At 35.7% G+C, this 23,524-nt stretch overlaps 1 protein-coding gene across 1 annotated transcript in view; it reads left to right on the plus strand.

Annotated features, from left to right (window-relative positions):
* The window catches only part of PLA2R1 (phospholipase A2 receptor 1), a 161,726-nt gene extending 143,812 nt beyond the window's left edge, over positions 1-17,914 (plus strand). The window contains exons 21-30 of the mRNA XM_043996789.1: positions 879-996; positions 1,849-1,979; positions 2,436-2,583; positions 7,614-7,852; positions 9,514-9,679; positions 14,171-14,311; positions 15,050-15,166; positions 15,678-15,854; positions 17,403-17,432; positions 17,644-17,914. Coding sequence (XP_043852724.1) covers positions 879-996; positions 1,849-1,979; positions 2,436-2,583; positions 7,614-7,852; positions 9,514-9,679; positions 14,171-14,311; positions 15,050-15,166; positions 15,678-15,854; positions 17,403-17,432; positions 17,644-17,855 — 1,479 coding nt within the window. The 3' untranslated portion in view covers positions 17,856-17,914. The remainder of the gene's footprint in view (positions 1-878; positions 997-1,848; positions 1,980-2,435; positions 2,584-7,613; positions 7,853-9,513; positions 9,680-14,170; positions 14,312-15,049; positions 15,167-15,677; positions 15,855-17,402; positions 17,433-17,643) is intronic.
* Positions 17,915-23,524: the final 5,610 nt, after the last annotated feature.

Genomic DNA, 23,524 nt, shown 5'->3' on the forward strand with positions numbered 1-23,524 from the left:
CCTGTAGTTTTCAAAGCGATCCTGCTTTCTGACTTTCTTTGTGGCCTTCCTTGTGTTATTTTCTAATTAAATAAAGTTGAGGTTTATAACTGCCCAGGCACATGAAAAAAATTTCCAGAGCTTCTCTATGTAGAATATTTAAAGGTCTTTGAAACTGTCAAGTCCTGAAATAAATCAAAGCCATAAGTTGAGGAATAAAGTGTCTTTCATTGAGATAAGAGGGTAGCAAACCTGTCACCCTGAGGGATGTCCAGTGTATTTCCCAAGCAAAGAGATGCATGAAAAAGTTTTTATGGTTTTAGGAGGAGAGGGGGAAGAGATGGTATGAAGTAGCAAGGCATGGTCATGAGATTCCAGTGGCCCTTGGCAATCCAGGCAAGGAAAACCACTTCATTCTGGTTGTTTTGCCCTTCATGCCTTGAATCCCAATGGAAGGGGGGGTGATGAGGCCACTAGAAGCTGAGATCCAGCTTGAGCTGGGCTCCCCAACAAGTCAAGATCTCAGAATGGGGGGATCTGGGTTGTGGTTCAGCTCAACCTAATCAAGTGTAAATATCTTAAGAGTAGGAATGTAAGAACATTATTGAAATTCTGATATTGCAAGGATCGTTTAAGGGAGTGTCAGTCCATAGTATATTTGGTATTAACAATTTCTGTCATTATATAAACAATTTTATTAACAATTTTCTGTCAAAACATATGCTCATAAACTCATAGATTTAGAATGCGAAGGACCCTTACAAGCCATTTGTTCAATCCGTTCCGCTGTTGAGGAAATTGAGCCCTAGGGAGGTTAAGTTACTTACCCAAGAGCATACAGGTAATAAGTGTTTTAGAGGAGACAAAAATAATGCCTTAAAAATAAATTTTATCCAAAGTGTTTCCTAGTGGAAATACCAAAGGATCCAAGGCACCAGAAGAACTGGAAGAGTGCTCAGAATTTCTGTGCTGAAGAGCATGCAACACTTGCCTCCATCCAAAATGAAGTAGAGCAAGGTATGGTATTGAAAATTTAATTTTACCAAATTAACTATTGTTAGACAAGTGCTTTACACATTTATTTAAGTATGTGTTATAATTACTTCTCCATGTCCATGATCCTCTTTCTCCAAAAAAAAAGAAAAAGAAAAAAAGAAAAAAGGAATTTAAACTCCTTGAGGGCAAGAATTATTTTGGTTTTTGTGTCTAGCAAACACTAGGTTTAATAAATGAATATTTGAATATACGCAGTGTTGTTCTAAAAATAAAAATCCCCTCATTGAAGGTGAAGGCTGTAAGTGCATTGCTGAGACTGTATAAATATTCATCATTCTAAGCCATGATCATTCAGATGGAGTCTAAAAAGGCTAGGGTGGTATATGCATAATAATAATCTGCTGGTGTTGCATTCTTTTTGTCCCCTTGAGAATAGCATGTGATCAGTTTCCTAAATGGCAAAGAATGTAATATGTTATTGGCACAATGAATTTTCCGTAGGTCATTTAAAGATTTCTTTTCTCAGGATGATTTGGTTTTTCACCAGCTGTGCATTATGATTTAAATATAGTAGAGGGATTATTTTTTTTTTTCAGTAAAATAGTCATTATGTGCATGTGGTAAAATTGTTTTATTAAATGTGTGATAAAACCCCAGGCCTGGCTGGCTAATGTTAGTGAACAATGACATGAAATAGGGGAAAAAACACATTACCTTAAACAAGGACGATACAACAAACTACTCTCGATTTGTAATTTGTAATTAAGTTCCCCCTTTATTTAAATATAGTAATCATGGCTACAAACAGGGATCTGTGATTACCCAAATGGTTTCTATGATATTAATGTTAGTAATGTATTCTTGGTTTTGCAGCTTTCATTACAATGAATCTTTTTGGACAGAAGGCTAATGTTTGGATAGGTTTGCAGAGCGACGATTATGAAAAATGGCTAAATGGAGAGACTGTAATATATTCTAACTGGTCTCCAGTTGAGATAATAAATGTAAGTTGTGAGATATAGTTTTCAGAAGTCATTTAACAGATGATCTTATTGAAGAAGGAAATTTTAGTCTAAATTATAAGATTTTCTCTCATATCCAATATAACCTGTGTTAGTATTATATTGGTACTTTTATTTTTTTAACAAATCAATTTAATATGTTATCATGTTAATTCTAATGATCACTATTGTTATTTTTAATTTATGGTCTATTCAGTGATTATTTGAAAGACTGATTAATTGCACATGAATTTCATAGTAATTATGTTTATAATTATATTATAGTGATTATTTATAGTAATTTATATTAATATTTATTGTAATTCTTTATTTTGTATTTATAATTATGTATAGTATATATTTATATTTAATCAGTTATCAGTTATGTTCTGTACTGGATTTTCAAAGGCCCACTGTGATTTTTTTTTTTTTGTCACTAATAAACTTTTTTTTTTTAAGAATAAGAACCACAGCTCCACAAATGTTCAAGAACATGTTCCCCTCTGTGCTTTGTTATCAAGTAACCCTAATTTTCATTTTACTGGAAAATGGTATTTAGAAGATTGTAGGAAAAAACGTTTTGGATTTGTCTGTGAAAAATCACAAGGTAAGGAACCTTTTTGTCCTTTTTATTGGTAAATATTCCATTCAATCTTCTTTTTAATATCTAAATTGGCCATGTCCTACATGCCTCATCACACACTCTTTTCAGTGAGCTAGCTCCCGAGTGCAGCAGGATTGATAATAAAGCCTGTATACTTACTTAAATTGTATAAGACTTCAGTGCATAGCTTTGGACTACGTTTTCTATTTAGGTGACAAGGAACACATCCAGAAGAGTGTAGCCAAGTTGGGGGGAAAAAAACCAACAGGTTGCATTGGCTTCTATCCTGCATCTTCTCCCAATGCTCTCTGGGACCAAACCTGGCATAGAATACATTGTTTTTCACCCCAGGAGTCAACACCACCAATGGATTTCATGGGAGTTCAAAGACAGTTCTAGAAATAGGACGTGTAGAACTCCAAAGATCTGTTTGTTAGTAGTGCCAATGAGCTCTAGCCTATTCATGTGGAGTGTGGGAGGAAATTTTTGTGTCTGTCCTCTGCCAAGACCATGACATTGATGAAGGAAATGGCAATGAGCTGTCAAGCTTGAACAGATTATCTTGCGTACTAATTAGGAAATTATCTCCATTCTACATCAGCTAATTTGTATAGTACTTTCCAAACTCGAAAACACTAACTACATTGTCACTTATTCTTATTATTGCATTTAAGTGATATATTCAAAGATAATGAACTACTAATTAAAATAATCTGGGGGGGAATCTTTTAGTTTTCATAGTTATAGTGTAATCATCGTAGTGATCAATGCAATTCTGAAACAGAATATTAGCTCAATTAGACTATAGACAACTGAATCATAGGATATAGAGTTGGAAGAGACCTTAACAATTGTCTAGTCAAGCCCTCCCCTTTTACCAATAAAGAAACTGAGGTAATCTAGCTTGCTCAAGCCTCTGAGTAGCAGAATTAAGATTTGAACCCAGGTCCTTTGACTCCAAATACAGTATTCTTTCTAGTATACAACAATATCCCCGAAGGGAATATTGGGGAAGGGACCCATTAGGTTGTCCAGGAGAATCTCTTAAGAATTTTAGGGCTATGTATAGCATGTCAAAATTCTGGACATGTTGTATGTTTCTCTCTCTAAATATTGTGCCTCTTCTGCCACAATTTCAAACTAACTTAAGAGCTTTGTATTCAGTCATTTATTTATTCTATAAGCATTTATATTTAATTTGATCTTATTAGATTCAGACCAACATTCAGGTTAGTGATAACTTTTGGGATTCCCATCCCATCTTTCGCATCATTAGCTGATAACCCCCCAGTTTTGTGTCATCAGCAGATTTGATAAGCATGTCGTTTATGCCACTCAAGCAAATCATTAATAAAATAAAATTTAATTTCAATTTTAAAATAAAATTAAAATGCCCAGCCACACAGAGCCAAGGACAGGACCCTGGAGCCCTCCACTTGAAACCTCTATTTAAGTTGATATTGAAATATCAATGATGACTCTCAGGGTCCAGTTATACAACCCCTTAATCATATTATTATTTGCCTACTCCTCTTTACCTTTTGCACTAGGAAAGCATAATGAATATTTAAATAGTTCTAGATCAATGGTTTTGTTGTTAATGGAGAACTTCTAGATGAGGAAACTACCTCAACAAATGCAGGTCCACATAAGCCTCTGCAATATAAAAGTCTGAGAGATTTGCCCAGAGCACTGAGACGTTAAGTAACTGATCCAGAGTCACACAATCAATATGTGTCAGAGGCAGGGCTTAGCTTTCTATCCACTGTCCCACATTTGTCTTTGCTAAAATCTAGGTCAACAGTTCTCAAATGTGTTTATATCAGGACCTCTTCATACTTTTAAAAGTATTGAAGATCCATCCCCAAAGAGCTTTAGTTTGTGTGGGTTTTATCTCAAAACATCTTAGTATCATTGTAAAAATAGTTTTGACTAAACAGATTTTCTGAAAGGGTCTCAGGGACCTTTAGGGAACCACCAGACCACCCTTTTAGAACCAATGATCTAGGTAAACTGTATCTGTGTCATTTCCCTGGTCAGGCTAGTAATGTATTAAAAAGGGAATTAAGATAATCAGGCATGACTTGTTCTTGTTGAAGCCATGTTGACTTTATTATTTAATAGATTTTAATTAATTAATTTATTTAAATATTTTCTGATCACTTACAAAAATTTTTAACATTCATTTAAAAAAATTTTGAAATCCAAACTCTCATTCTTTCTCCCCCTCCCCCTCCTTAAGAATGAAAGCAATTTGATATTTATTATACATGTGAAGTAAAACAAAACATATTTCCATATTAGCCATGTTGCAAAAGAGAACACAGACCAAAATAAGAAAAAGAAAGTTTTTAAAAGTATGCTTCAATTTGCAATTAGATTCTATCAGTTCTCTCTCTGGAGGTAGAAGAAATTTTCATCATGGGTCCTTTGGAATTGTTTTAAATCATTGTCTTGATCAGAGTAGCTGAGTCTTTCACAGCTGATCATCCTTACAATATTGTTGTTACTGTGTCTAATGTTCTCTTGGTACTGCTTGCTTCACTTTGTATCAATTCATACAAGTCTTCCCAGATTTTTCTAAAACCATCCTGCTTGTCATTTATTTTTTTCTGCTTGTCATTTCTTATAGCATAATAGTATTCCATCACAATCATATATTTTCACTTGTTGAGCCATTTCTTAATTGATGGGCATTCCCTCAATTTCCAGTTCTTGGCCATCACAAAAAGAAAAGCTATAAATATTTTTGTACAACTTGGTCTTCTTCCCTTTTCTTTGTTCTCTTGGGGATACAGACCTGGTAGTGCTATTGCTGAAACAAAGGGTAAGCCCAGTTTGCCCCTTGGATATAGTTCCAAATTGTTCTTCAGAATGGTTGAACTAGTTCACGATTCCACCAATAGTGCATTAGTGTCCCAATTTTTCCACATCCAACACCACATGATAACTCTTCATGATCACTTCTTTTTTCTACATGACAGAATCATGGAATTTTAAAGCTAGAAGGGACTCTCTCTCTCTCTCTCTCTCTCTCTCTCTCTCTCTCTCTATATATATATATATATATATATATACACACACACAGTCTAATATATACCTGAAAGTATTCTCTGCATAAGTTTATATAAGTTTTCTTATGTTTCTCTGAATTTGTGTTTTCAGTTTTTGTAGAATAATAATATTCCATTGCATTCATATACCATATAACAATTTATACAATCATTCCTTGTTTCTAATTTTTTGCTACCACAGAAATTATTATCAGTAGCCTCATTTCAAATGAAACTAAAGAACTCATTATTTGAAAAAAATTGCAGAGAAAACTGGAAAGAATTTTATCAGAAATTACACTTATATCAACTTCTTGTACCACATACCAAAATAAGCTCCAAATGGATATATGACTTAGATATAATAGGTTATATCATAAAAAAATTAGGAGAACATGGAACAAATTACTTGTCAGAATTATGAACAAAAGAAGAGTTCGTTCATGATCATACAAAAAAATAGAGATCACAGAATAAAATGGAAAATTGTTATTACATAAAAGTAAAAAGGTTTTGCACAAAGCCAAAACAGCTATAATTAGAAGAGAAAAAAAAATGAATGAGAAAAAAATACCTTGATAGCAAATTTCTGAAATAAAGGTCTCATGCTCAAGCTATATAAGGAACTGATTTAAATTTATAGGGATTGGAACCATTTCCCAATTGATAAATAGTCACTTTTTCAGGGTTTTTTTTGTGTTTTGTTTTGTTGTTGTTGTTTTTGTTTTGTTTTGTTTTTGTGGGACAATAAGGATGAAGTGACTTGCCCAGGGTCGCCCAGCTAGTAAGTGTCAAGTGTCTGAGGCCAGATTTGAACTCAGGTCCTCCTGAATCCAGGTCCGGTGCTTTATGCACTGCACCACCTAGCTGCCCCCCAATTGATAAATAGTCAAAGGATATAAGCAGACAGTTTTCTAAGGAGAAATCCAAGCATCAAAAACCATAGGAAAAAAAATTTCCCATATCACTTATAATTAGAGAAATTTAAAAAAGTCATTCTGAGGCTCTACCTCATACATATTGCATTGGCAAGTTGTGGAGAGGCACATTATTGCAATGTTGTTTAAGATATGACTTGGTAGAACCTTTCTAGAATCTCATGTGGTGTACTCACTATAGACATCAAACTATTGCAAGGGCTATTAAGATACAAAATAAAGAAAAGACTTCGATAACAGCCCAAACATCTTGAGGAAAGCATTAAACATGAGACAGCATGGATTAATGGAATAAGACTGAACTTGGATGCTGGAAGACCCACTTTCAAATTCTGCCTCAGACACTTGGTAGCTTTTTGACACTTTGTCACTTAGTCTCTGAGTCCCTCAGTTTCTTCATCTCTCAAAAAAAAAGTTGGTCTCAATGACTGATAAAATCCCTTCTATCTCTAAATCGGAAATCCTATGATCTTGCTTCGTTGAGGACTTGAATTGTATGAAAAGCACTCCAAATGATTTCTAAATTCCTTCATCCAAAATCATAGATGTAGAGGCCAAATTACAGATGAGGACCAGAGGTTGAAAGGTAAAGGGCCTTCCTAACCTAGGAAATACAGGCTTAGAAAGTGTCTGAGACAGGATATGAACCCAGGTCTTCCTGCCTTCAAGTTTAGCACACCAAGAAAGTCTCATTTACATATTTGTAAAAGCACCATACTATGGGAATTGTTTAAATAGGCTCCCCACAATTTTTACTAAGTAATCATTTTGTTATTGGTCTTCAAAAACAGATATTTCCCCAGTATTTATCCCAAAATTTCAGTGGGCAATTATTAAAGATATGTCACATGCCCACAATTTGGTATCACCTCTTCCTGAGACATGTTATAAATGAAATAGTCAGTTCTAGCAGACTTAAAAAGAATTCTGGGATATGTGAATCAGAAGACCTGGGTTTTAGCCATGGCTTTGTCACTAATTAGTAATGTAAGTCATTGCTCCTCTTTGGTGACCTAACATGATATTTTTGTTATTGTTACAGATACTTCGGGACACAATGTAAATGCATCCAATATGTATCCAATACCAGAAACCTTAGAATATGGAAATAAAACTTATAAAATTATTAGTGCCAATATGACCTGGCAGGCTGCTTCAAAAGCCTGTATGGAGAATGGAGCAGAATTGGTCAGTATTACAGACCAGTTTCACCAATCCTTTCTCACCGTCATCGTCAACAGAATAGGACATTCCCACTGGATTGGACTCTTTACCTCAGATGTAGGTACATTTTTGTGTGTGTGAGAGACAGTTGGGGTTAAGTGACTAGCCTAGGGTCACACAGATAGTAAGTCCAAAGTGTCTGAGGCCAGATTTGAACTCAGGTCCTCCTGAATCCAGGGCCTGTGCTCTATCCACTGCACCACCTAGCTGTCCACTAGGTATATTTTTTAAAGGCATATCTTTGCATAAATACGTGTTGAGTGGGGTGACAAACTGGTAGAGAGTTGGTCTTAGGAGACCTAGATTTGAATCTCAACTCTTCTACTGACTCTCAGTATGACCCGAAGTCATTCAACCTCTCTGAAACTCAGTTTCCTTACCTGTAAGTTGGGGAAAATGTTTTTCGCACTATCTACCTTGTGAGGAAAGTGTCAATAAAATGAAAGTGCCATATAAAAGTGCATTATTTTTCATTCATCTTACTGGGTGTGGCCAGTAAGAATTCACCAAGTAATACTTTACCTCTTTTTAAAAATGTTTTTCTTTTTCTTTTCCTTTCCTTTCCTTTCCTTTCCTTTCCTTTCCTTTCCTTTCCTTTCCTTTCCTTTCCTTTCCTTTCCTTTCCTTTCCTTTCCTTTCCTTTCCTTTCCTTTCCTTTCCTTTCCTTTCCTTTCCTTTCCTTTCCTTTCCTTTCCTTTCCTTTCCTTTCCTTTCCTTTCCTTTCCTTTCCTTTCCTTTCCTTTCCTTTCCTTTCCTTTCCTTTCCTTTCCTTTCCTTTCCTTTCCTTTCCTTTCCTTTCCTTTCCTTTCCTTTCCCTTTTCCTTTCCCTTTCCCTTTCCCTTTTCCTTTTCCTTTTCCTTTTCCTCTTCTCTTCTCTTCTCTTCTCTTCTCTTCTCTTCTCTTCTCTTCTCTTCTCTTCTCTTCTCTTCTCTTCTCTTCTCTTCTCTTCTCTTCTCTTCTCTTCTCTTCTCTTCTCTTCTCTTCTCTTCTCTTCTCTTCTCTTCTCTTCTCTTTTCTCTCTCCCTTCCTTCCTTCCTTCCTTCCTTCCTTCCTTTTTTTTTTTTTAATACTTTACCTCTTGTCAGTGAATTGGCCTGCCCACTTACTGAGTTTTAAAATACCCTATCATGACCCCTTTTGGTATCTGGAGGCCTAGTTCGATTATTCTCTTTAGCACTTATCAAGCTCTTAGCACTGTGACTTGCACATAGTAGGAATTTAAATGTTTATTGACTGACTGACAGACTAGCACCATCGTTTCAATAACCTTTGAGATTTAACTTGTAGGCTGTTCCTTCCACCTTGGTACTATGATTTGGAGAAAATTGTGGATATCCCAGGATCAAGGAGAGGATCTGTCTTCTTATTCTAGGGTCTTAATCCTGTTCTCTCTTAATAGAGGGATAGAAATAGAAATACGGATAGTAGGCCTGGAGTTCAGCTGTGTGAAATCCAGTTTGGAAGGGATCTTTACTTAGAGAGTCATTGTCGTCCAAAGCAGAGATCTGCAGTATCTCAGCCAGGAACCTTTTCCTTCAGGAATATGGAACCTGGGGTCTGGGGACTTTTTTTTTTTTAAATATTTTGAAAACCATAGTTCAATATAATCAGTCTCCTTTTTAATCTTCTATGTTATGCATTTCACCAGACAGCCAAGGGAGTTCAGGGCATACAAAAAATATTAAAATCGCCTACTCTAATTAAATTCCCTTCTGTAGAATGGTCTCACTTTTGAGTGGTCAGATGGTACCAAACCCTACTTCACTCACTGGGAAGATGAATCCTCATCCATGGGTGAATGTACTTTTGTGGCTGTTAATGGACGTTGGAGGCGTACGGACTGTGAAACACCTTTGCGAGGAGCAATCTGTCATGTGCCAAAGGGTAGGATCATGACTGGTCAAGTTCAAATGGCAGAATGTTTACATTCATTTTAGTCAACTTAAATTTATTCTCTAATACTTAAAAGAAAGTCTTGAATACATCAGGTCTCCTAAAGGCGGCTGTATGACACCTCTCAGGTATCTGCATATTTGGGCTTTACCTTTCTTCGACAGAACACTAAACTAAGAATTAGGAGATCCGTGTCCTAGACCAAGTTCTGCCACTAATAAGCTGTATAGCCTTAGACAGGTCATCTCTATGGACCTCAGCCTTCGTGTTTGGAAAAGGAGGAGCTTGGTCTAGGTGGTCTATAAGGTGTATTCCAGGTCTCATATTCTTTGAATCTGATTTTGATATCTCTTGAGTATATGAAATGGGGGCTGGGAGTTGCAGCTAACAAATGCAAACTAATCCTCCCGAGATGCCAGTATTTCAATAGTCCTTCCTTAGGACTAGGGTTGTCGACACTCAATTAATCTCAAGTAAAAGTTCTGCTGAAGTAAATGTAAAGATCTGATCTTAGTTAGCCCTGTATTACCTTTAACATTCTTAACTGATGATTTTATTTAAAGGCCTGATAAAAAAGTTCTTAGTCCATGAAAATGCATTGAAAAAAATCTGTGGAAGCAAGAATAAATATACACACAAGTTATTCCTTTGTTAAGAGATAATTAAGACAACAGCTATTTAATAAACAAATCATTAGGCTGAGAGAAGAAGAGTAAAGGCAAATACAACCTACTAATTTGCAGATCATTAAAAGACCACAGCCAACTGATGGGCATTTACTGTGAGAGATACATGAAGACTTTTTGAAGTCCTTATGGACTTTTAGAAAATGTGATAGCTTGAGTTAGCGATATGATAAAAATAATCTGTCATTTAAAGAAATCAAATTTATAAACATGGAGAACAACTACATTACAAACTTTGGCATAATATTGTGTTTTTTCAGATCACATAGCAAATATAAAATGGCTATTCTAGACAAAGAATCTGAACCTTCTCCTGGGATTAGCAGAATTTAGCCCACTTCAGCTCATTAGACTTCATGGTCCTTTAAGATAGGAATTATGCTTATTTTCTTGCTATTTCCCATAACCTCTAGCACACAGCACAATGAATATATTAACTTCTCAGAATCATCACTCATTACTATACCATTTACAGATTGTTTCTATCAGACCCACTGCATAAATTATTAAAGGTACCAGACTGGGAGAAAGGAAACCTGTGTTCTCCTCCAAGCTCTGACGGTAACCCAATGTGTGTTCTGAGGCATGCCCTTTCACCTCTTTGAAGCTTTTTCCACATCTATAAACTAAAGGATTTGTGCTAAATTTTCTCTAAAATCCCTTATAGCTCCATAGATGTATGTTCTAACCTAAGTTTTTAACATTTAAAAATGAAAAGCTTAAAATAAAAATATGAACTTTATAGAACAATGTGTGTTTGTAGGCATATACACATAACATACATAAATATATAGATGGAGACAGTGTAGTGCAGTGGAGAAAAGGCTAGCCTCACAACCAAGACTTCATTTTAAGTGTTCCCTCTGACCCAGAGCACCATTTAATCTCTCATTCCTCTAGACAACATTCTAAGGCTGTACATTGCAGAAAAGATCCCAGGCTTCACTTATTGAGGGACTTTTCTCATCCAGGGAGTTCCCTAAAAATCACAGGTGCAGTCCCTATTCTGGTATTTGTTGTTATATTTGTTATTTCTCCTCAGAGACAGGAGCCACAGCTGACATTTCTAATTCCTTTAGTACTTATAAGAACTGTGTTCTGTATACCCAGTAAATAGCTACTGGCTTACTGTACATCCACTATTCTAGTGGTGAAGGAAATAGAAATAGCTGATGTAATTCCTCTCCTATACATAGCCAAGATTTGAGCTCATGCTTTAAATGAGAGCCAAGTAATTGTAGTTATCCTAAACGTATGTAGTAAGCCTTTTTCACTATAAATGAAATACATAAATTGGTACATCTGCAATCTACCACATCAGGACAACTTTGCCCTTTCCTAAATTTAAGGAAAGTTTTAGAAGAATCAACTTCTTAGGACACCTGAATACCATGTACTTACGTTCTGTCCTAAATTATCCTAATGTAATCTCTCACAATGCTACACACTATGTGATTTCAAATATGACAGAACTGGATGTAATTATATAGAGATTTCTTGAATGGACTGATTATAATTGTACTTGTCTGGGCATCAATTTGCCCATTTTAAAAAATGGGACTTCTAAGATCTTTTTCAGCTCTAAATTTGTGATCCTACGGTCCCTAGATAATGCTCATGGTTCCTCTCTTCCTTCCTCCTCCCCATCAGTCCAAACTCCAGCAAGTCTGTAAACTAACTCACACTAAGTTGTTAGTAGCTGATAACAGCTTTAGGCAGCTCTTTTCCCCCAATGATATTTGCATTTTAAATCAAGATAAGATGTTAGTGGATGGGAGATATTACTTTATTTAAAAGTAATGAATTCCTATTGTCTCAGAAAGTAAGACAGAAGGGAGAGAGTATTTCTCATTCTCTTCAATATCTTTCAAATCAAATCGCTTAGCAAATAGTATTCTAGGAGAAAATCAGATATTAGCAAGCATCTAGCGAACTAGATTTGCCCTGACATAAGACAAAACTTTCTATAATTAATAGATGGTTTTCAAAGATTGACATGGATGAAAAATTTATCACTTTGTAACCAAACCAGGAGTGCTCCTTTTCAAACTTATTAGGATGGTCCTGGGACAACAGACAAATAAGCCATCATTAGACTCACATTTGATACTTTTGCACAAGGGCAGGACTTGACAGCACTTGCACACCACACCCAGAGCCATCAGGAATTGAGGGTTATTTCCATGCCCCATTGAGACATGGGGAAAGGGCTTCAGAGGATTTCTTTCAAAAGTGAAATAACTTATGTCTACGAAATACTTGAAGATCAAGTCTAAGGAGTAGGTTTTTTGGTTTGCTTTGTTTTATTACCTTGAATTCAGTTATAGAAGCTAAACTTTGCTATTTGGATTATAATAACTAGATATTGAAAAATAATCATTTGTAGAGGAGATCATTGTTTGTGGGCTTTTGTGAGTACTAGTATATGATTGCACATTATCTATGGAATAGAATAAAGACTATTCTGAACCTGATAAATACATTGTTCCCATGGGTGCTTACATAGAATCTGGTTTTCCTTTCACCAATATCTGTAGAGACCTGACATTAGATAGGAGAAGGGAAAAGGAATAAGTATTTATATAGTACCTTTGTGCCAAACACTTGAAAATATTTTCTCATCTGATCTTCACAACAACCCTGGGAGGAAGGTACTACTATCACTCTCATTTTGTAGATGGGGAAACTACTGCTTCAGCAGGTAAAGATTAAGTGATTGGCCCAGGATCACACAGCTAGTATCTGATGCTGGATTCGAACTCAGGTTTTCCTGGCTCTAGGCCCAGTGCTCTATCCACTGAACCACCTAGATGTCTAAGGTATAGTTGTAGATTGTCTCAGTGGGAATTCTGAGTGATAAAGATGAGCCAAAAAGAAAACGATATGATTAGGGGGGCTGATTCCATGATTAAATATAGTCCAAATGAGCCATCAGTTACTCGCACATATCGATTCAGTTGCTATGGTATACTAAAGATTTCTTAAGCAAAGTATGATATTTTACAATTCATGAAAGGCCTCTTGCCTCTCATACAATTGCATGTTATTTATGGTGAACTGGAGAAAACATATTAGTGCCAACTTTAGACAGGAATAATTCAAGATAAGAAATAACTGGTACCTGATTTTTGAAAAGAATTTCCTTCCCAAATTCCTTAAAAATTTTTCCAGGGAATTGGTGGCAAATTCCTAAAACCATATACATCATAATTTAGTCTTATTTACATGTAAAAATCACCGAGCTCACTTTGGCCTTTGGGCCATACTTTGACATCCCCTGGTCTAATACAATCTATCCTTGCTGGTTTTCTCTTTTATGTCAAAGATATGTTAATTACCTTTTCCAAATATAGGTTTATGGGCAGCAAGGTAGAATTTTGGGACCAATAGTTTTCCACATTGTTGTTAGCATCTTTGATACAGTAAGCAAGTGAGTGCTGATGACCTTAATACCAGTAGTCAATACACAACATACCAACCCAGGAACTTCTTCTCTCAACAGAACTTTGAAAAAGAGTAATCCTCTCCCAAAGATCAGTTTGGACTATGCACGTAGCTATACATTAATGGGACCACATTCTATTTACATAAAGGTTGTTTGAAAATGCTTTATAAACCAGCTTTAGTTTTATCATGATCTGCACTGAAAGATAGGTTTCACAAATAAATACTATGAACATTTCATTAGATTTCTTACTTTTGTAACTATTTTAAAAATCAAGGTCATTTACATATTTTAAATCAATAAATATGTTCAATCACTACCCCCAAAATCTTATATTTTTTTTGTTCACAGAAACAAAAGAATCAGAATACCCAAAGTTATGCAGAGAAACATCTATTCCCTGGATAAAATTTAAAAATAATTGCTACAGTTTTTCTACAGTCTTAAACAGTACAACTTTTGATGCTGCATGGGAATTTTGCAGAAAAGAAGGTAATTACTTAATGATGATAAGAAGCTTTCTATATTTTCCTTAGCATCTCAATGAACAATGTAATGTCCTTGATTTGTTTTGTTACTTTACCTACAGGAAGCAAAAATCAATTGTAAAACTATAATACATTATAGATAGAATTTAAAAATGTCATTTATTTTGTCATTTGGTTTAAAATCTAAAATGACATTCAGTTTTAAAGGTCAAATGTTCCCTTTTTATGTATTCAAATTATAATTTTAAAAATCACCTAAAATTGGGGGCAGCTAGGTGGCACAGCGGATAGAGCACCGGCCCTGGATTCAGGAGGACCTGAGTTCAAATCCAGCTTCAGACACTTGACACTAGTTGTGTGACCCAGGGCAAGTCACTTAATCCCAATTGGACACCCCCCCCCCCAAAAGTTACCTAAAATCAATATTCAAAGCTTTTGAAAAGTACAGTATTACATTTTATGCCTTTAAATAGATGTGGTTTGAATCCAGAAAACAAAATTCAACTCCAAGTTGTTTAACAATATGATTTTTCTGGACCACTAAATGAAGGAGTGGGAGAAAAATGACCCTATTCAGTGCCTGGCACAGTCATTCAGATAGCCTATATTAAGCAACAACTATGTGCCAGGCACTATGCTAAATGCTAGACATATAGACAATGGTACGGATAAGCCTTTTGGAAAACATGCTTATGTGTAAACATGACTGGTTGCTATTTGGATGTTTGTGTTTCTTTTATAGGAGCTCATCTTTTAACAATTAAGGATGGGGCTGAAAATGCATATCTTCTGAAAGAGCTCTTTGCATTTAGTTCTTCTATCCCGATGGTCTGGTTGAATGCTCAATTTGATAATAACAGTAAGTGATTGGAAGAGAAAAGAAAAGTGGTTAAATGGTAACACACCACCATTAAGGCTAAGAATAATGGCTACTGGGAACTAGAAACTCTTATCTAGGCCACTCTCTTTCCTTATAGATGGACATTTCTAGTTCTTCTCCATGACCTCTGACCTTTTGCAATCACCCAATCAGAATAAGAACATTTAGACAAGTTCATGGTATTACTTTTGAGAATGAGGACATTTTATATAGACATTTTGAGATTTTGTTTGCATCTCTGACCTGAGATCCCTTCTAGACTCTGTGGTTCTGTTTAAATTATTTTCCTGGGATACTATAGGGATAGCCACAAGAGTACTTCCTATATGCAATTTAATACTGTTATAATATTTTGTAAAAATCAAGGGAGAGAGCCATTAAAACCAAATCCATCTTGGTATTTCCCCTTTCAAAGTCAGCTTGATAAATACTAACATAATTTGGTTAATATTCATTGAATATTAGTTAATTATTCAGTATTTTCCTACAGGTGACACCATCACATGGTTTGATGGGAGTTCCATTGAGCATTCAAACTGGGGCATAAGGGAGCCAGAATCCAATCGTTTCAAGGCTGGGCTTTGTTTTGTATTGAGGACCACAGATGGTGTGTGGCAGTTATTTCCTTGTAGAGAAAAAAGCGGGTTTATATGTAAGATGGAGACAGGTAGGTCTACCTATATCCATGAAATCCAAGATTCTTTCTTGTGCCTTTCTTGTGTTTGTCTGCAGTTAATTCTGTTTATGTCATGCTTGTTTACGATTGTTTGCATGTTATCTCCCTCATTAGACTGGGAGCTCTTTGAGATTAGGGACTGTTTTTGTCATTATTTGTCTTCCCCGACACTTAACATAGTATCTGGCAAACAGGAGGTGCTCAACAAATGCTTCTTCACATACTGACTGATTACTCCATCCTTTAGTTCAGCATTCTCTCAAGGAATAGTTAATCTGACCGACCTTTCAAATAGTAACTTAAGATACTGAAGTCTTGTTCACTGCTAAACAAGTCAGAGAGCATCTTAACTGATGTGAGACATCCTATCCACCAATTGCCTTCCTCTTCCTACTGAAGGAAATTGAAGAGAGAGCAATAACAGAGCATCCCTCTGTTGTTGTATTGGCAGTGAATTTAGAGGATTATCAGGTAACATTCAGGAACCCAATTTTTGAGTTGGGAACTTCAGGTTTAAAAGATAAAGCATTAGGGGCAGCTAGATGGCGCAGTGGATAGAGCACTGGCCCTGGAGTCAGGAGTACCTGAGTTCAAATCCGGCCTCAGACACTTAACACTTACTAGCTGTGTGACCCTGGGCAAGTCACTTAACCCCAATTGCCTCACTAAAAAAAAAAAAAAAAAAGATAAAGCATTAAAAAACCCTTTTTTAATTCAAAATTTATCTTCTTAATTAGTAGAAACTTATTTTCTTACCATCCCCACCCCCATTGGGGAAGTATGCATAGGCAAATCAAACAGATTCACTAATTGGCTATGTTAAAATACCCATTTCATTCTGCATCCTGAATCCAACACTTGTCTGTCAGAAGGTAGATAGTAAATTTCAGCACTGGTCCACTGGAATCATAAGTGGTTCTTGCGTTCATCAGAGTTCTTACAGCTTTCAAAGGGGTTTGTCTTTAGAGTGTTGTTTTAGTTATTGGCTAAATTGTTCTTCTAGTTCAGCTCATTTCATATTTCATTTATTTTATTTATATTTCATTTTTCATTTTATGTATTTAAAACTATTCATTTTTATAATATTGATACTATAGGATACATGTTTCTTCTGGTTCTGCTCACTTCATTCTGCATGTCTCTGTCTTTATTTCTTGTAGTATGTTATGTAGTGCATTATGCTTATATATCACAATTTGTTCAGCCATTCCTAAGTGATGGGCACACCCATAGTTTCCAGGGTTTCTTGCCAAAACAAAAAGTGTCACCTAGCTGCCCCTTTTGTTTTGTTGTGTTTTGTTTTTGTATTTTTTTTTTGGCTGCTACATATTCTTGTACATGTAGAACCATCCCTCTTTCTTTGGAAAAAAAAGTCATGATATTTTCTAAATGGAAATAATTTATCAATATTTAAATGACCTCATTTTAAAAAAAATTAACCAAAACCCCCTTATTTTCTTTCCCTTGTAAAAATATGAATAGTCCAGCAAAACCTGAATTTCTTAAGAATAACTTTTGCCTCTCCGTATTCTCTTTCAGATAATAATAATAATATGAAGTCCGGGGAAGGTAAGTATGTAACATAATTAAGTATTTTTAGTTCCATGGAAGATAATCAGATTATATAGATATATACATATATAGATATATACACAATATATTATAATCATCAGATAGTAAAAATAAGAAATTAGACTTTGCTAAAAGCCTCATAGCAGTTTTGTAGTATATATTTATATTTCATTGTTCCTAAGAAGCATCCTTTTCCTTCATCTTTTAGCCCCCAACCACAGCCATATCCCCTTTGTAGTAGCAGTGATGCTATTTGCCATCTTGGGAATTTCTACATTCTTCTACTGCCTCTGCAAGCAGAATGGTGGTTTCTTCAGAAGATTTGTTCCTTTGGCGAGTACTCCCTACACATCAGCAAACTTTAGAAGGTTACCTGTGGAAGAAAGCATCCTCATTTCACATCTGGAGAGAAATGATTAATAAGAATATTGAAGCCAAAAGACTGGTGACTATATTCAGTTTTTAAAAGGAATGGTTATTAAGAGCTCCCCATTATATTTTATTTTATAACCTTGATGTCATAGTAATATAAATTGTGTTTTAAAAAATTAATCAACCACTGAGTGATGACTATATTTGAATTGCAACCAGTGCATCTTGGTTTTATTTTAGCTCTTCTGGCAAAATGTTGGTTTTTTTTTTTTTTAAAGAAAGGGGTATATGGGAAGAGGGATTGTTCAGATTAAATGATAATTATCTTTCAGAAAGGTTAGAAATGACTAAAAAGGATGTTCATTAAGTAGAGAAACCCCTTGTTTGAGAACGGGCTTAAAATCCCCAATTTTCAAAATTCATAAAAGTTCACAAGACTTCCAGGCTAACAGAATAATGTTATTTGCAACACAATAGATTTATTTCCATTGAAATAGTCATTGGATTTGAGATTTTTAGTCAACTAATAACCACATCTTCTTTTGTCCACTCCCACCCCAAACCCAACAAATTTATTAGGAGGAAAAAGAAAATATCTCTTAAGATAGTTTATAAAGGTTAGTAAATTTACAAGGCCAAATCACTGGTGATATTTATTTATTTAGAATTATCTTTAGCATCTTTCAGAAGTAGAAAAAGGAACTTCAAATAGCACATGAGAGAGCAGTGTGGTGCAGTAGAAAAACAGATTATCTTGGAAGTTAGAGGACCCGAGTTTTAATACTGACTTTTGGTCACTTACTGCCTCTGTGGACCTGAACATTTCACTATGTAGGTTTCTGGGGCTCATTAATGGGTAGACTAGATGAATTCTAAGATTCTTTCCTAATCTAAATCTAGGCTCCTGTTGCCTATATCCTAATACTGCTGGTCATCAGAATTTTTTTGGTAAGCCAACCTTTTTAAAGAGGTACAATGTCACCTGAGACTACAAGATTGCATTCTACTCAGTAAATTGAGTTAAAAATTCCCAACTCTGAATCTTTCTATTATACTACAATAAGCCTTTGTCTTCAAAATGTAAGGATAGATGGCCATTACCTATTTTTGACTAATAAGGATAATTGGCTTAAACTAACCAGATGGTAAATAAAGACCATTTAACAAAATGTCATGTGAAATTAAAGTTCTGTATTTCTAAGTGGTCTTGGTAAAAACTGCTAATGAATTAGTCTTCCAGTCAAGGGATACTGAAATAGAACTGTCACATATAATGACACTACTGATTAAATATGTCATCAGAAAAACACTTTTTGTGGTAAGATGAATTCACCAATTTCCCAATGCTCTGTAATTAGACATAAAGGGTTACATTTCTAAGTGTCTAGGCATATGGACAGTTAATACAATCCTTCCTGCTGCCAAAATTTTTGAAATGAGCAAATTTATGAAATAAACAAGATACTGAAATTCTATGCTTTATATAGATGTAACACATTTTCACTGTTTGGACATATCCACATTTAAGTCTTATCTGAAATAAGCTTTATAGTTTCATGAGTTATCAAATACATCATGGAAAAAAACCTATCAAACAAAATTAGAAACCATGGATATATTGGCTACTGAAATATCATGTTAGGGGGCAGCTAGGTGGCGCAGTGGATAACCAGACTTGGATTCAGGTGGACCTGAGTTCAAATCCAGCCTCAGACACTTGACACTTGCTAGCTGTGTGACTCTGGGCAAGTCACTTAACCCCTATTGCCCTACGAAAAAAAAAGAAATATCATGTTAGAATCTTGATCTTTTTCAACCTCAACTTTAAAACTCTATGGAGTAATGGATAGAATGTTAGGTTTGCTTCAGGAAGACCTATGTTTGAATTGAACCTTGGATGAGCCTTGGGCAGTCACCCACTTAACTTTAATGGGCCCTAGGCAGCCCTTTCAGACTTGATGAGGATGCCATCTGCATTGGTGAATAGAATCCCCATACGTGGAGTTAACCACAATTTAAGATTGCAGAGAATTGTGAAAGAAGTAAATGATCTAAAGAGTCAGTGTAGGGGGCAGCTAGGTGGTGTAGTGGATAGAGCAGTGGCCCTGGAATCAGGAGGACCTGAGTTCAGATCCGGCCTCAGACACTTGACACTTAATAGCTGTGTGACCCTGGGCAAATCACTTAACCCCAACTGCCTCACCCCCCCCCCCCAAAAAAAAAAGTCTACACATTCTTAAATATTAAGCTATTGAACATTACAGAGGAAATAGCACTTAGTTTCTATGTCTTATCTCAAATAGCTAAAAATTCTAGATAAAGCACGTTGAAAACCTCTTTTCATGTGAGAAGGTGAATTTGACATTCTCATTCTCAGTGAATACTGGTTCCCCTTAATGTTGAACCCTCAAGCATAATGTGTCACTTAAATGACTAGATAAATATTGTTACCACTCTGCTTTGGATAAACCCATTTCATATCAGTGTTATTTATAATGAGTTCATGGTATTCTCTTAGGTGAATTTGAAAATGCAAATAAAAGATAAAACTATTGAACCACACAATATGACATACAAACATTTTCTTAAGCTTTTGCCAGGAATTTGATGTTAAAATATTATTTGTGACATGGATTGGGTGGGCAGTGTGTTGTACAGGGAACCATATGTCTCTCTTCTTATTCTTAAGTGCTAAAGCATAAGGGATATGGCTCTTTAGAATTCCTGTCAGAAATAAAAAAGTGATTCTTTTTATTTGATCAAGTGAGTTTTGTTTCTCTAGATCAATTTGAAATATCAGATACCTTCAGGAAATAGTAATAAAATGAAGTAGTTTTGTGTGGTGTCTCAAGGTTCTTTCAGTTCAACTAAAGTGCACAAACCTAGGGAAAAGGTGAATATTTTAAGACTACTTTATTCCATATGTTTTGCATTGTCAGTGACCCTTTGCTGAGTCATTGTCATTATTTCTTTGTTTTGTTGTTGATGGGGCAATGAGGATTAAGTGACTTTCCCAGAGTCACACAGCTAGTAAGTGTCAAGTGTCTTGAGGCCGGATTTGAACTCAGGTCCTCCTGAATCCAGGGTCGGTGCTTTATCCACTGTGCCACCTAGCTGCCCCCATTGTCATTATTTCTTGTTGCATGAGGATTTTGAGAGAAAGTCCAGTCAATGTTATATGTAACTACATCAGTTATATGGCTGATATATAGATACTGTGTATTCTCTGAATATTACTATACATATAATTTACTCATACAGCAAAGGTCTTAATGAATCCTAATTGGGAGAAAGAATTGAAACTAAAAAAAGCCTTCTTTAAGCTAGTGACCTTCTTTAATTAACACAAGTACTTGCTGCTTGCAAAGCACTTCTGCTGCAATTTAGATCAAATTAAGGGGAAAATAATCATTTGAGTGGTGTTTTCTTCACACTCTGAAGTGGCTATGATGGACTGCGGTTAACTCATTTAAAGCATCATCATCCCTTTCTTTTATTGCATATAGCAGCAAACCTTGCACTTATTCTTTGAATAAAAAAATAGTCTACTTATGAAATGATGTTATCTTCTATTTGTTTTGTGTGTGTGTGTGCTGGTATTTGGAAATGAAAGTAGAAAGTTTTATTTAATAAGATAGAAAACACCCTAAGTTGCTGGTTCTTTTTCTATTAAGAAAAAAACAATCTCTCTTTTCTCAGCTACATAGAGGCAACATGAGGTAATGGATTAAATGCCAAGGTTGCTTCAAGAAGATCCAGCTTCTGCTCCTTGTACTTACTGGCCAGGTAATCCTGAGCAAGTCCTACAACTTCTTGGGATCTTTTTACATAAAAAGGTTGCTGTCTGTGTCTGTATTGGCAGTGGTGTTGTGAACTGAGTTCCTGGTGTAAGTAAGGAGACCTGAATTAACCCCACACACTCCTACAAAACCAGCTAGGACCATAGCAAGCAAGGAAGTTATGGTGCTGGGGTAGTTTGAGTTAACTTTGCTCCCAGGTGGATTGATTTACAGCCCAACTGAGGACCCTTTGTATAGAAAGTATAGAAGGAGTTTATGGGGACATTGGTGGAATGTAGCTGAAACCCCCCAGGGAGCTTCCTTAAATGATGCTTTCTATCTCCTTGTCCCCAGCTCATATCTGTTTTTATCTTCCTGAATATTATTTTACACATTGGACTAACTAACCAATCAACCATCCTGAGCTTTCTGATCCTTTTATCCATGCCACTTACATCTGTTATGGGAACGTGCTGTTACCTTAACAGTAGGTTCTTTCAACACTTTAGAAAACCTTGTTGACCTTTCATCCACCTTTTGATAACACCTTGTCTTTCTCACCCTATGCAATTTTTGTTCACATCCTCCCACCAATACTTCATAAAGGATTTACTCAATGCACTGTGGAGGCTGTCTTCTAGGTCACTTAAAATGTTGTGAGACTCACTCAGCACAGTACTTGGACTTTTCCATCCATTCTCTCAAGCTCTAGCTACCTCATTGGTCCACTTTTTCCAATCATATATGAACACAATGACTACAGTTGTGTATTTAAAAATTCAAGAAAGCAGCTTGGTGGCACAGTATTGGACAAGGGGGAAGCTATGACATAAGACACCAAGAAATAGTAAAAACAAAAGCAAAAGGATGAAAAAAAATAGAAGAGAAAGTGAAACATCAGAAAAAAAACAACTGATCTTGAGAACAGACTGAGGAGAAATAAGAATAGTTGACCTACCTGAAAATTATGATTAAAAAAAGGATTATTGATACATTATTGCAAGAAATCATCAAGGAAAACTCTAGAACAAGAAGGCAAAGATAATATAGAAAAAAAAATCCACCAATGACCACCTGAAAGAGATCCCAGGAGGAAACTTTACAGGAATATCCTAGCCAAGTCTCAAAGTTCTCAGGTTAAGAAGAAAATATTGCTGGCAACAAGAAAAAAATCCCCAACAATTTAAATATCACAGAGCAACAATAAGGATTACACTAGACCTAGCAGCTACTACGTCAAAGGACTGTTAGGTCTTGGAATACTGTATTTCATAGAGCAAAATAGCTGGGATTATGACTAAGGGTAATTTACCCAGCAATGTTAAGTATAATCTTTGATAAAGAAAGGCTTGGTCTGAGCTGAGTATGATGAGGTGATTCTAAAAAAAAAATTGGGTGGGGGGAGAGATAAAAAGGAGTAATTATCTCATACAAATGAATCATTAAAGGAAGAATTTAAACAGAAGAAGCAAGTGGGGGGAAGGGCACATAGTACTGGAACCTAACTCTCATTGGGAATGTTAAAGAGAGAACAACATATAGAGATACAGAGATAGAGATATAAAAGTCTTCTAAATTCAGAAAGAAATAAGAGGGTAAGGGGACAGGACAGGGGTAGAGGAGGACAAAGGAGGGACTCTTTCAGGGGTGAGTAGGTGAAAGAATAGGAGGGCAAGGTAGGGAAAAGGGTAGAATTAAGGTGGAGGAGTGAGAAGGTATAAGGTAAATAGGGTGAAAAGGATTATAAGGAAAAATAGGAAGGAGGGAAATATACGAGTAATTATAGCTTAGAATGTGAATGGGATGAATTTACTCATAAAACAGAAATGGCAGGGGGCAGCTAGGTGGCTCAGTGGATAGAGCACCAGCCCTGGATTCAGGAGGACCCAGGTTCAAATCCGACGTTATACCCATGACACTTACTAGCTGTGTGACCCT

Source organism: Dromiciops gliroides, chromosome 3, assembly GCF_019393635.1.
Source record: "Dromiciops gliroides isolate mDroGli1 chromosome 3, mDroGli1.pri, whole genome shotgun sequence".
NCBI lineage: Eukaryota > Metazoa > Chordata > Mammalia > Microbiotheria > Microbiotheriidae > Dromiciops > Dromiciops gliroides.